The 13718-nt window shown below is 43.1% G+C and overlaps 1 protein-coding gene across 4 annotated transcripts in view; it reads left to right on the forward strand.

The window, feature by feature from the left end:
- Window positions 1-1035: 1035 nt before the first annotated feature.
- The window catches only part of NIN (ninein), a 100444-nt gene continuing 87761 nt past the window's right edge, over window positions 1036-13718 (forward strand). For 3 of the 4 annotated variants that reach the window (XM_079118845.1, XM_079118848.1, XM_079118847.1), the window contains exons 1-3: window positions 1036-1176; window positions 1681-1734; window positions 9974-10177. In XM_079118845.1, coding sequence (XP_078974971.1) covers window positions 9995-10177 — 183 coding nt within the window. In that variant the 5' untranslated portion in view covers window positions 1036-1176; window positions 1681-1734; window positions 9974-9994. Of the gene's footprint in view, window positions 1177-1680; window positions 1821-9973; window positions 10178-13718 lie in introns of all 4 variants that reach the window. The other variant, XM_079118846.1, reaches the window with a different exon arrangement.

Below are 13718 nucleotides of genomic sequence, written 5' to 3' on the forward strand. Positions count from 1 at the left end.
TGAGAAAGCTCTTTTGACTTCTGGGAGACCCAGCTTCCTCATTTCCAAAATGCTATAATGTCTGCCTCCTAAGGGTGGTTGGTGGGAGGATTAGGTAAAAAATTTTCTGTTGTGTTTTCAACATACAGGATTCCCAATAAATGCTGATTTCCTTCCTGTCTGTCCTTGCTACTGTTCCGTTCCCTTAGTAGCAAGGGGGCTTTCTCCGGTTTTATTGCTGAAATAATCAGACTCGTGGGTGGTAATAAGTCAGGCGGATCGTTCTTCAAGGGCAACATTTAACCCTGCTGCTCAAAGAAAACCATGGGTGCTTCCTCGGACCCATAGTTACCAACACTTTTAGCCTACACTTGAGATCCTGTTTGCCCCGAGTTCAGAAGCATAGGAATGCAGGGTGTGCGAAAACGAAGACTGAAGGGGATGTAAAGTAGGGATGGGAGGAGGCAAGGCTCGGGGACTACCAACTCCAGAGTTTCCGTTCTGCTTGGTTGTGACCGAGGTTTGGATGTACCCTCAGAGGGGCTGCACAGGGGGCAGAAACCCATGAGGATATGGTGGGCAGGTATCGATGCCATCTAGAGGTTCCTAGGGTTCAGAGTTCTGCCTCTTGGACCCCTCTTCCCATGATAGCCAGAAGGCTCCCCAGAGCTGGGAAATCCAGGCCACTTGGCACCTGAATTCCCACGTTAGTGTCGCGCAGGCCGTAGACGTTGTCTGCAGGGTGCCCCAGGCGCGGGATGCACGCGAGCACGTTTGGAAGGGAAGGGGTGGCTGGCAGGCGGGAGGAGGAGGGGTGGATGCGCCAGCTCCTGCCGGGCGGCATCCTCCGCCCGCACCCTGAGCCCTGGCGTTTCCAAGTTCAAATCTCCGTGGCTGGGGCTTAGAGGGGTCACTCGTCCGCGAGGGCCCAGACAGCGCCACCCGCTCCTCCCTTGGCAGCCGGAGCCGCGCGGGCCGCGGAGGAGGAGCCGCGCCCGGGTCGGCGTCGCCCTGACTCCTCCTCCCCGCGCGGGCCCTGCTCTTCCTCCTGGGCGTCCAAAGCTCTGGGTGGCTGAGGCCGAGCCGGGAGCTGAGCGCGCTGGGCGCGGCCGTCCCGCTGCCGCCCTCGCCGAGCCCCGAGTGCGCCCGCGGCCATGCTCTCCGCGGTAGCGCCGGGAGCCTGAGCCCCGGGACGCGGTAAGCGAAGTGTCCAGCTCCAGAGTCCCCCGACCCCCGGCCTGGGGGTGCTTGGAGGCCTTGCGCTGCCCGCGCGCAGTCGGCGAGGCCCTGAGCGCCTGGGACAGAACGGCCACTGAAACCCGCTGGGGCTCCCCTTCGGAACCCGGGGTCAGGGCGCGCGCTGTCCCCGCGGGCCTGAAGGAAGCGGGGACTGGACTGCCGGCTCCGGCCGAGTGGCTCCACAGGACGAGGCGGGGAGGGGGCGGCGGAGAGGAGGGGCCGTGGCGGAGGAGCAGGCTGCGCTCGCGGGGGGCGGGCTGGCGGGCGGGGAGGATGCTTGGCAGCCCGCGCCCCCCGAGCGCCGTGCTTTTGTAAGAGCTGGCCCCTTACATATGGAAATGACGCTCGCGCGGGTCCCCATTCGCGTCCTTTTGAAGGACGCCCGCCCGGAACCGCGGCTCCGGCTGCGAAGTATTGTCCGGCTTCTCGAGCCCTAACAAAGCGCCCTCCTTCGCTTTGCAGAGCACTGGAGGCAGGCAGCCGGTTGTGCGGGCGCTCCGGAGAGGCCGACAGAAGGTAGGCGAGGGCGGCGGGGGCCGAGAGAGCATGCTGCCTGGTGACACAATGGAGTGTCTAAGGCTTCTGGTGGTGGCGATGGACAGGTGGGTCGGGGACGCTTTGCGGTTGCCAGGGACCTAGGCGGCGCGCCTGCCCTCTGGCCGCACCTCAGCGTCCCAGACCTGCAGCCTCTCTGCCACTCTTGTAGCCCCAGCCGGTGGCCCGGAGCTGAAAGCGGCTACTGTATGTTGGTCCAGGCAGCAGACTTGAGTCCCAGAAGGAGCAGAAAGGGTGGTTGTTCTGTTGGTATGTGCCACCCAGGCAGCCCTGTGATTGACGCGCGGAAGAGAAACCTGCGTGGGGTACCCGGAGGTGTTAGCCTGTGCTGTCTGTGTAGCGCACAGCTATTTGGATCCCTTAAAGTGGAGATTTTAGGTGTGTGGGATCAATTCGTGTAAAGAGATTTTCCCAATGCAATTACTAGGAAAGGGGGAAACAACTACAGTGACCAGTCGCCAGAGCAGAGAAATAGAAGTATGTAATGAAAGTGAGGAGCGTCAGAGGAGGAAGCTTCCAGGGTTCCAGCTGAGCTCTGCAGCTCTTAAACCGCCTCCACAAAAGGACAAAGCTGATGGAAAGTTACTGCTTAAAGCTTTTTCTGTGAATTTGAAAGGGGGGCGATTTTCCTAGCTTATGCCCTGATGAACCACGGTTAAGATGTGAATAAAATGGAAGCTGGAATTATTGTTCTACCTTATATCACGTTTCTAGACAACTTAGTAATTATGAGGTCTTCAATTCTCTTCCCTTAACTGGGACAAATCCCCTCCTGGTGTTCAGGAATTACTGAGATGGGCTTGTCCTACAACTCAGCTCCTGAGTTTGCTAATAATCAAAACAGATTGATAGTTGTCTTTTGTGACTGACAGTGTAACTTTAAGATCAGAATCCTGATAAATCCATAAGGGCACAAGAGATAGGCTCCTGGGATCATGGAAAATTTCTCAGTTGGGTTCCCTTAGATAGGTTAACATGAATTTGTATCTGTTTACATACTTCCTTGAGGCTTGAGAATCTACAGGAAATACATTTTGTTTTCTGTCAGCATATTTTTACCTTTGTGTCTTCTTTAATGGTAGCATTTTATATTGGTGGCCTACCTGGAATATTGGAGGATCTTTCTCTGGAGTTGAAGGTAGCTATGAAATTCCAAATTGTAACAGTAACATTCCAGAATGACTGAAAAAATGAGTTTGTGTGGTTTCTTCAACTGTTTTCTGTGTTCTTCTTTGGGAGGTAATGTGAACTGCTAGGGTGGAGGGTTGTTTGCAGATTTGTTTATTTTCACCTGTTACCTGGTGCTTCTTTAGAGAGAAGCATCCTGAATTGCCATGTAGATAAAGGAAATGGGTTGGACTTAAGCAAAGACATTGCCAATACAGGGAAAGGTTTTACTGGGGCAATAGAGAAGAAGCCTTCATAAGCATGGTCTTTACATTAAAATGTCAAGAATCAGTCATTTTAATAGGCACTTGCCCAGAATGACATGGGCTTCTTTTTTCTTATTTTTTCATTTTAGATATGTAATGACCCTTAATATCAAGAGATGTTAACTCACACAGGGGGAGAGTAGGGCTCCAATGAATTCTGAACAGCCAATCTTCATTTAATAGGCAATGTTCTTATCATGAGTCAAATGTTGTTCAAATAAATTGTTTTAAATGTCACTGCAAATGATTTTCTAAACTAACATTTCACCAATCTTGATGCTTCCATTTTATGTTGGTAATGAAAATACATTTTATCAGTCTTACATTGATAAAGGCTTGGCAAGTTTAGCCAGAAGCATTTTAGAGGAACTCAGATAGACCAGAGCCTTTTCAGAGGTTTGTTTTTGTAGATGCCAATTCATTTGTAAGCCAATAAATAATGCAGTTTGAATTCTGGCTATTGATCTTGCATCTGTTGGGCAGGAGGTTGTGGGTAGACTTAATGAACCTTGCCAAATGATATTTTTATCCCACTTACAAATAAGACAGAATTTTGAAAAGATTATGGGATTATACAAGTGAGCAACTTTGAGATTAGTAATTTTTTGTACCATTTTGTAGCAATACTTAAACAATTATTCAAGCTTTCAGATGGAAAACAAATCTCACAAAGCCAGTATACCTAAATGTTCACTTAAAATATAAAGTTGGGAAGATATCGTTTATGGATGAGGAGAATAGATGCTCTTCACTTATACCCCAGGGAATTGTACTCATAGCTTCAGGCATCCTAAATTAATTTAAGTAAATATGGCTCAAGAACTGGATGTTGTTATAAGCTTTCTTTTGTAGAAAAGAAGTAATCAACATGCAGCTGTTTTCTGCTCCCATAATTTTACTTAGTAGTTGTTTATAGGTTATTGAATCTACATCATACTAAGCTGGTATCTTTTCCTTTCTACTACCCTGAGTTAATGGGTAATCCACCTGCTATTAGATTTAACACAATCCTAGGTTTGCTGTAATCTTCAGGGTAGTAAAGTACTAAATCTTGCTTATGTTTTGGGATAAGTTTTAATAGGATACCCTTAGTTTAATAAAATTTTGTAGTATAATTAGAACAAATTACTGTTTTCTTTCAGATTTATTTAAATGTGACTTATTCCTGTGCAGTGGCATTTAAGCTTTTATAGTATATTTTTATACCACAGTTTTATTCCTTGTAGCACCATTTTGCTTTTGGTAACCAGCTAGGTGTGAGAAGCTATTTGAGCAGAGAGGAGGCTGACTGTCGTTGGTTTGGGCAGAAGGATTCTTCTAATGAACACGCAAATAGGAGCAATGACTTTTTTTGTTGTTGTTGAGTTTTTGCTAAACTTGAATTTATTCTCATCACTATTTCCTTTTATACTGAAATTCATCCAAAATAGTAAGCCTGGAAATCTTCATAGCAGATTAAAGAGTTTGCAGAAGAGAAAGCAACATTGTAATTTGATCATGGGCATTAATTAATAGGCTCTGACTTGCCAAAGGGTGAAAGCTAAAGGCCTAAATGAAAAGCTTTGCCAAGCAGGGTTTGTCTGTGTTCATCACTTCAGTCCCCAAGTAACTACATTAGTCACTCAGTGGTCACTGCTCAGTCTGTGGACCCCCAACAGCTATGTCTGAACACAGGTCCGAAAGCATCTATTATGATGTCCTCGAAAGGAGAGCGGCTGAGCTGAGAGGGGCATCCAGACATTCCACAGAGCTGTTCAGCTGCTGGACCATCTGGAGGGGAAATCAAAGGCCTGGGCTAGGGGCTCTGGCATTGTGCTTATTTATTATTTGGGTTTCACTTGCCAGACTTTGTCTCCTTTTCACTCCCTCCAGCCCAGAACAGACGTCCCTGTAGGCTGGGGTGCCATTCTTTCAAGCTCCTTTCTGTACCTCAGATGCTGGAAAGTTCATAAGTTCATGCAGACACTTCATCCTGGCCTTGTGTCGGGTACTCTATTATTCCCGCCACACCTCCACCTATTCCTTTTGCAGTCCCAGTTGGTTCTGTGATTTCATCAGCCAGGGCAGCCAAGTGGAGCACAACAATGCAGGTCTGTAATAGACATCCCTGTCAGAGTCTGCAGCATTTTGGCAGCCTTGTTTTGAGTTATTTGGAAGAGATATGTTCCGAATAATTGTCATTATGGCTGGTTATTGGGTGGTAAATGTTTTGATTAATGGCTCTGTGTGTCTGCCTCTTATTTAACTATCCCTAGTTAGGACTCCAAAATATTACCCACCCTGGCCCTTTTATTCCAAAAGAATCATAAAGGTTTCAAACCACATGATTGAGAAGGTCGTTGGTGAGGAAAGACCCAGGTTTATGGTAGGCTTTATAAAACTGGAATTGTTCTTTGCAATTTGAAGGATTTATTACTCATGCCCCAACTTTTTAAATCTCTAGGATTCCTGCCACTGATTGATGCCAGTTTGACATCTGAAACACGTTAGATTGCATACTTAAGTATTTATTTGAGGGGATTAACTGAACAATTATCAATTCCTCAGCTATGCCCATTACTGAAGATGAGACTCCTTATGACCATTTTATATAAAAATTTATTTCTTCCATGCCCCAAATCCCAAAGCAACATCAGATAAAGCATGCTTATTCTATCTATGTATCCCAAGAACCTTGCAAGTTGTAATCATTCAGTAAATGGTTCAAGGAAGGGAGCAGGTAAGGACTCCACTTCTGCCTGTTCCAATTTGGAAAGGCATTATGTGGCCAGGGAGTATTCCATGGTGGCTTCTGGTGCTGAGTGACACATAAAGCTGACTGACACATAAAGGTGGAGGGGAGTTTGTTAGTGGTATCCTTCAGTGGTCCCATTCATGTGTTGTATGCATTGGGGGGCAATTTAGAGTCATACCAGATTTCAGAGCTCAGTTCTGCCCCTATATTAGTTCTGTATCCTGGAACAAGTTGCCCAATTTTGCCAAGCCCCACCTTAAATGGGGACTCTACTTCAAAGAATTGGATGAATTAAATAAGATGATAAACATGAAGCACTTAGCATAAGCCAGACTTGTAGTGAAAGCTCAGAGATTAAGAACTGAAACAATAATTATAATAAATTCTTCTGAATTCTCAGCTACATTTCAGCCTCTCTGCTTTTATTTGATATTAAATGATCAATAATCTTCCTTTGAAGATTGAGGAATCACTGAACATTACCTGCTGCCATTATCATTTAGAAATATAATGGTGTTTATATGCATAATACGTTTAATGCCTGTTCTAAGCCTCTGTTCTATGACTCTGTGACTCTGTTCACATTTCCTGCTTTGCTTCTTTGAAGGCGGATTTATGGCTGGTTGACTTAAGTTACTCACCTAAGTTTGTGCCTCCTTTGTGAGCATTGAGTGTTTTCTTGGTTGTTTTTCAGTTCCCCTCATATCAGCTTTCTCTGGGATAAGCCACTCCCACTTACTTGCCATATTTAACCTTCAGAACAACCCTCCAGAGGGGTATTGTTAGTCTCATTGTATAAATGAGGAGACCTGAGAAAGTGTTTTAGTACTAATTTTCCTCCAAAGTTTCATCCCGTAACAAAAACAAAAACAACAACCAAAAAGTAGCTGCAGTTTTTGAATCCACTGGCTTAATTACTCAGATGGCTTTATATAAGTGGTTTGGTAGTCACTGTTGACTCTCTACTTCTGCTTAAGACTAAAAATATCCTTGAAAAAGGACTGGAAGTGGGAAGTGGAAGGATGTGTTTGTGTGTGTGTGTGTGTGTGTGTGTGTGTGTGTGTGTGTGTGTGTAATAAATAGGTGTTTCCATTTTTTTCCTATGCTTTTTCCTATACCTCCCATTCAGGAATGTCCCAAGTAGTAAGTCAGTGCATGATATTGATAGAGTCCCTGGCCTGAAGAACAGTTTGAGGGAAAACATAAAAGAAATAGAAGGTGTGAATCTTACCCTTAAAGAACATTCTGCCAAGTGGAGAGGAAAAAATAAAAATTCTTGCACATGAAATTACTGATGAACATTTGGAGAATAATATCCACCAGCAAAAATGCATTCTGTGCCAGATGAGGGCTTGCAGCTTGTCACCATGCATAGCAGCTCCTGGATTCCTGGATGTTTTAGTGTGAGCATTTGTTTCACAGGGTGGGGCTTCCCCCCTTCAGTCCAAAGAACATTTTCCTAGGCTTGGTATCTTAGGAAGGAGGGAGATCAAGAGATAAGAAAGGAAGACTATTGCAAAATAAAAGAAGTTTGATTAAGCAAAGTCCAGTGATCTCCCCAGAGTGGGGCATGATCGCTTATCAATTTCAGAGCAGCAGGCCAGCTGTACACCTGTAATCCCATTAACTCTGGAGACTGAGGCAGGAGGATTGCAAGTTTGAGGTCAGCCTCAGCAATTTGAGGCTTAGGCTAAACAATTTAGTGAGACCCTGTCTCAAAAACCAAAAAGGGATTGGAATGTAACTCTGGTTTAATCTCTAAGAGTAAAAAAATAAATAAATAAATAAAAGAAAGAAAGAAAGAAAAATTCAAAGCAGCACATCAGATAAGGACTTTTCAGTGTATTGTGATTTTTACTGCTCTTTCATTGACTTAGATGAACAAATTGCTCCACCTTAAAAATAAGTTTAAAAAGAGGAAGTATTAGGACTCTTCATTTTTAAGTTTTAAAACATGCACAATCAAGCAAAGGTAGAGTAGTCTGTCTTTTCTGAAATTGGTCAGATTACAGCCCAGGGGACCGTAAACCTCAGAGTGAGTCTGAGAGCAATAGCAACACCAAAAATCCCAGAGCACTTTGGGGATTCACAGCAAATATTGGTTGACAATTAACTGGCAGACACTGGGTGCATCTCATTAGCCAAGCCTTGGCTTTGTCTAAATTCCCACCTCGTGTGACTTTGCATAACACCTTTGTGTTGCTTTTCTGGTGCTTTGGTGTTTATATAGCACTCTCAACTTATTTTGAAAATATTTGCATAGTGATTAGTTAACCCAACAGACTAACCCTGGGAAGACAGCCAGAACCAGCAAACCGCACCTTAGTAATGGGAAACTGCTAATAGGAGAGGAAACCTCCTCAAGACGAGGAGCTTGGACCCAAACCATGGCATGTTGCTTTAATGAGAGGCCCTAATAAAAATTGAGTTGTGTGGCAGAACTGATTAAACTCATCTTCTGAATCCACCTAATTTTGTTAAGGTTTTGGCTCTATTTGGGCTCATCATGTTGTGAAGTTGTTTATGAACAGCTTCGCAGCACTGATTTGATACAGAAAGCTCTTCTACCTTTAGTACTGTCTGTGCTCAGCATGCTAGCTTACCTTTTCCCCAGGGAGTAATGATTTTCTCTATGGAACATCACCTCTAATTCAGAACATTTTCTGACCCAGGGTTTGGTTTAGTTGAAGATGCTGCCTTTGTGGGTGGAGATGGATGGCAGTGCTTGGGATTGAAACCAGGACTGTCAGCAGACTAAGCACATATTCTACTGCTGAGCTATACCCCAGCTTCTAGTTAGAGGTGCTGCTTTTTGTAGATGAGGGCTCACTAAAAGCTTGCTATCTGTGGCTGAGGTCACTGTCTCAAGGGTATGTATTGTGTTTGCCATCCATTACATCATGGTGAAGTTTCCTACAGATGTTCAGGCTTCAGGCTTGCATCAAAAGACCCAGCACATTAGAAATGAATGATTGAGCAAGGAAAAAAAAAAAAAAAAACCTATTTTAAAGCATGAAGTACCTGGAATTTTATGATGTATATTTTTAGCAAAAAAAATGACTCAGAGCTATTGATAACTCCAAGTTTTTAACTGATCTTAGGGAAAGTGGCAAAATAGAAAGCTCTGGGGTTGGAGTGAGACAGAGAGTTGGAAGAAAGGTTAACCAGGCATAAAGGGGCAAGCTGCTCCAGAGAGTGGTAGTTCCCTAAGAGTCTGTGATTCACAGAAGCCGGTCTGTGACTCCTTTCAAACCTTTCTGTTGGAGTGGCATTTTCCCCTTTCTCTAGGCAACTAAGCATTACCTAAAGCTCCCTGGGACTATGGTGAGCTTCAGGGAATACTCTTCCTGTCACACTTCACGTAATTGCACCAACAAAGTTAATTGAGTTGCTTTTTGAAGCACTTGTGTAAAAGGCATCTGGTCTCATGTAAACAGGGACATGGTTTTGTAGCAGACATGTTCAGCCAGTGTCTCTTGCTGCAGCCCTCGGGTATAACTATTATGGGGGGCATCTAGGCTGAACGAAGTGGAACTAATCAGCTTGGCCACACTGCCAGATCGCAGCATCTGGGCAGGTTGTCTGGAGCATGCTGGACTTGCACAGAGGCTCGGCTGCACAGTTGGCTGGTGCTAACAGCTCATTTCACTGGACTGGCTGTCAGAAGCAGCCTTTCACCTTCTTTGAGTCTTGACCATTGAACTGATAGGGAGAGAGCCACTCTTGGACTTGAATTCGATAGACTGGTCGGCCACCCAAGGAACAGGCAGGAGAAGAGGGTGTCTCCACCTACATGACCCCTTCATTCTGGTAATGTCACCCCCAGTGTGATCAGGATGTGCCCCCGGTGTGAGTGTGTATGGTAGCTCTAATAGCCAAAACTGGGTCCTGGAGACACATGTGGACTTGCCATGGGATTTGTCAGAAATAGAATGTCATACATAGAGTGTTCCAAGCAGCTAGTGGGGCCAAGGGAGATGGGTGCACCAAGGACTGACCTGCCCCAACCTGTCCTTGTCTTTGTCCTGCACAGGTGAGCGCTGTGGGCTATGGGATGGATGAGGTGGAGCAGGACCAGCATGAGGCCCGACTCAAGGAGCTGTTTGACAGTTTTGACACAACAGGCACCGGGTCCCTTGGACAGGAAGAGCTCACCGACCTTTGCCACATGCTAAGCTTGGAGGAGGTGGCCCCAGTGCTGCAACAGACACTGCTTCAGGACAACCTCTTAGGCAGGGTAAGGTCTGGGGAAGAACTGAGTTTGTGGGAAGTGGGGTGAAGTTTCTTCTGGGTTCTAGGGTGTTGCAAGCCCCATGTGTTGTAACTTGGCCGTTAACCCCATGAAAAGAAAAATGTAATGACCATGACATAGCAGTGCAATTTGCTCAGGTGACAAGGGTGTGCTTTAGTTTGTGCCGTGGAATTATGTTGTGCATTAAGCATCATTGATAAAGAGAGAAAAAAGATATTTTCAAACTTTTTGTTATGTTTTTTGTGAATCATTTCATTGACTCCACATTCATCACTGGGACAGAAAGGAGGGGGCAGGATTTCCATGGAAGATAAAGAAAACAGCAAGAAAACCACCCATCACAGGAAGAGCAAATTTCTGTTATGACTTTTGTTCCTGGTTAAACTGTTTCTTATGTGGATTGATTCTGGGTGAAGTATTAATTAAACCTTCCACCCAGGAAGTAAGACAGGAGAATAAGTAAATACAGTGCAGTTCCATTTAAAACCCAGCACGATCTGCTTCCAGCAGGGATATGCGTGCGTGCCAATGTTAACTTCTGCCATTGACAACAAATAGTCACGTTTTCCCCATAGATTCTACTACAGAAGTGTGTGAGAGGAGAGAAGGGGTCTTCCCCCATCCCCCACTCTTGTGCTGGTGGTGGGAAGGACATATTATCTGTCATAACCTGAGATTTTCTTCAATTTTCATAATTATGATTAATGGATCATTTACAATGTAATACATTATTTACATTGCTTTGAGTAGAGTCTTTTGCTGTTCTGTTGGTTTTGGAATGGATAAGAGTAAGAGGCAGTACTTTTTGAGCTCTTTTGCTATCATTGCTGACCCTTTGTGGACAGTGGTTTTTTATCATGTATAAATTGAGGAAGCAGTCATGAAGCTTAATTTTATTCTAGTGACTAAACTTCCTTTTCTTCATTTCATTTTCACTGTCTCTTGGCTGACAAGATGGATAAGTGATCTGAGATACAATGTATTGGCTGTCTGTAACCTGAAAGAGACAGGAGTAGTGCTCATCTTGAAATTAATGTACAGGAGGTGATATTCCCAGGGACTCCACCCTATGAATGTGGTATCAAGCACACTATGAATGTGGTATCAAGCAAGCTTACACTTAAAGAGCAATGCAAATTCTTCACAAAACCAGGGCCACTCTTGGCCAATTGGGGGTGGGGGCTTAACTGCTTTCGAATATATGTGGTTCCTAGAAAATGCTAAAATCTTGCTTTGAAGGCAATAAAAATGAATGCTTTGAAGATTCAACCATTTGCTCCCATCATATAGTGCACTCAAATGTTTTTGAGTTCTGCCTCAATTTTAGATATGGTGGGGAGCAAAAGACTGGCATCTACCAGTATTGTCCTCGAAGATCTCAGGGCTTTGGTATCTAAGGAATAATATCAAAAGGCATATCTGTTTTAATGCTGTTAAAACCAGAGAAGACACAATATGTCTGATGATTTCCTTGAGAGGGTTCCTCAGAGTCAGCGTCAATATGGAATCCTCTGCTGTGAACAGATTAATAGTTTGCTATCCAGATGTTGCACATCTCTGCCCTCATTTGGTAGACTAAAACCAGGGAACAGCTATCGATTGATTTGTTAACAACTTGACACCACCAGACTGCTTTTTATGTTTGATATTTGCCTGAATAATGAATACCTAAGTGGACTATAGTGTGATATTTACTTAGTGAGCCAGTGATAAAAGTTAAATAGATGTATGCATATTGATTTCATGTGGGAGGTCCCTGGCGATTGTCTTGAGAGCAGTGTTGGCATGAATTAATGCACTACTGTTAAATTTGCATTTTTTATGAAACAATTATTCTCAGATGATCACATAAACTTGGCTATATGCTATTAAGATACTCTATGTGGTCTATGATTTTAAATTATAAACAAAAAAATCTGTAGAATTCACTGGAGCAATCCAAGTGCTCTCTCACCTTCATGGAATGTTCAGTAGGGATCAGATGAGTTGTTTTTAATTAATATAAAACGTTTTTAAATGACACATAGTAATGTACATACTTATGGAGTATAGTGTGGCATTTTAATACATGTATAAAATGTGTAATCATCAGATCAAGGTAATTGGCATATCTGTCACCTCAGGCATTTATCAATTCCTGTGTTAGGAGCATTCAGAATCCTATCAGCTGTTTTGAAATATTAAGTTAATTGTTGTCAGCCATAGCTATCATATAAGTGTTGTTAATGCCAGTCATCTTTTTTCTCTTTGAAAGATATTTGTAGAAAAGCTTACAAGGGGTAGTAGCTTGGTTTAATTAAAAAATGAGAAAAGATAGCATGACAAATCTTCATATGTTTGTCTATTCATAAATTCAGCAAATAGGTATTGTGTGTGTCCAACATGTCAGTCATTCCACTAGTCTCATGGTATTGGTGAAATTTATTTTTATTTATTATAAGTCATAGTTCTCCATTAAATTCGCTTTTGAATGAATTAGGACCCATCAGCTTCCTGGATGCTTATGGCTTTAATTTTATATTTCAAATCTTAATGAGCGTAATTTTTAGATACATCAAAACTTCCAAGTTTTATCTCTATTGGAATTAGGCTGAATTCTTGAAAAAGAAATAAGAAAGTAAAAAGCATTCTCTCCCTCAACCAAGATTATGAATACTGTCAATTTATTTTTATATTTTACAGTCCATCTGCAATAACATTTTTTAAACCTAATGTTTCTTTTAATGGGTGTTAAGTAACTCAAATCCACTTGCCATTTTTTGCATAATAGATCATTTCCCCCCAAATCATCTTTCAATTCATCTGTCTTGCTTTATAACTTTGAGTTCATATTCTACTGAGCATGGTGGTTACTGTACAAGTATTTGAAATACTTGGTGTTCATAGATTAAAAAATAAAAGGATTGGAGAATGTGGCTTAGTGGTTAAGCATTCCTGGGTTTAATCCCTGGTACCCCCACCCCCCAAAAAAGAAAAGAAAATAGGGCATAGTTTGCTTTGGTATTGTTGAAGACTTTTTTTATATTCAGTTTTTCAAATTATTTTAGTTGTCAGTTGATCTTTATTTTATTTATATGTGGTTCTGAGAATTGAACCCAGAGCCTCACACATGCTAGGCAAGCACTCTACCACTGAGCTACAACCCCAGCCTCTGTATTCAGTTTTTAAACTCATTTTCCTTTTCTTATTGTTATATACCAACTTTGAGTGAACCCAGCTCCCTGCAGTTCTAAAGTGTTTCATTGCTGTACCCTTTAGTATACATTTGAATGCTAAAATACCTCTCTGTCCTTGGCACTCTTTTGAATGGTAATAAGCCACCTAGCCACAGAACTCACCGTTGTCTTCCAAAGAGTCCCATAGGTGTGTGGACTTGGGCCACCAAAAGTACTTTGAAATTTAGTATTAAAATGTGATAGCTATACAGATATATAATTTAGCTCAGCTTTCTACCTTTTATTTCACTTTCAAAGTACTTGGGGTTATTTTATAAATGTCATGATTAATTTCAAATGGTAGATTTGCT

Source organism: Sciurus vulgaris (assembly GCF_902686455.1).
Source record: "Sciurus vulgaris genome assembly, chromosome: 2".
Lineage (NCBI taxonomy): Eukaryota > Metazoa > Chordata > Mammalia > Rodentia > Sciuridae > Sciurus > Sciurus vulgaris.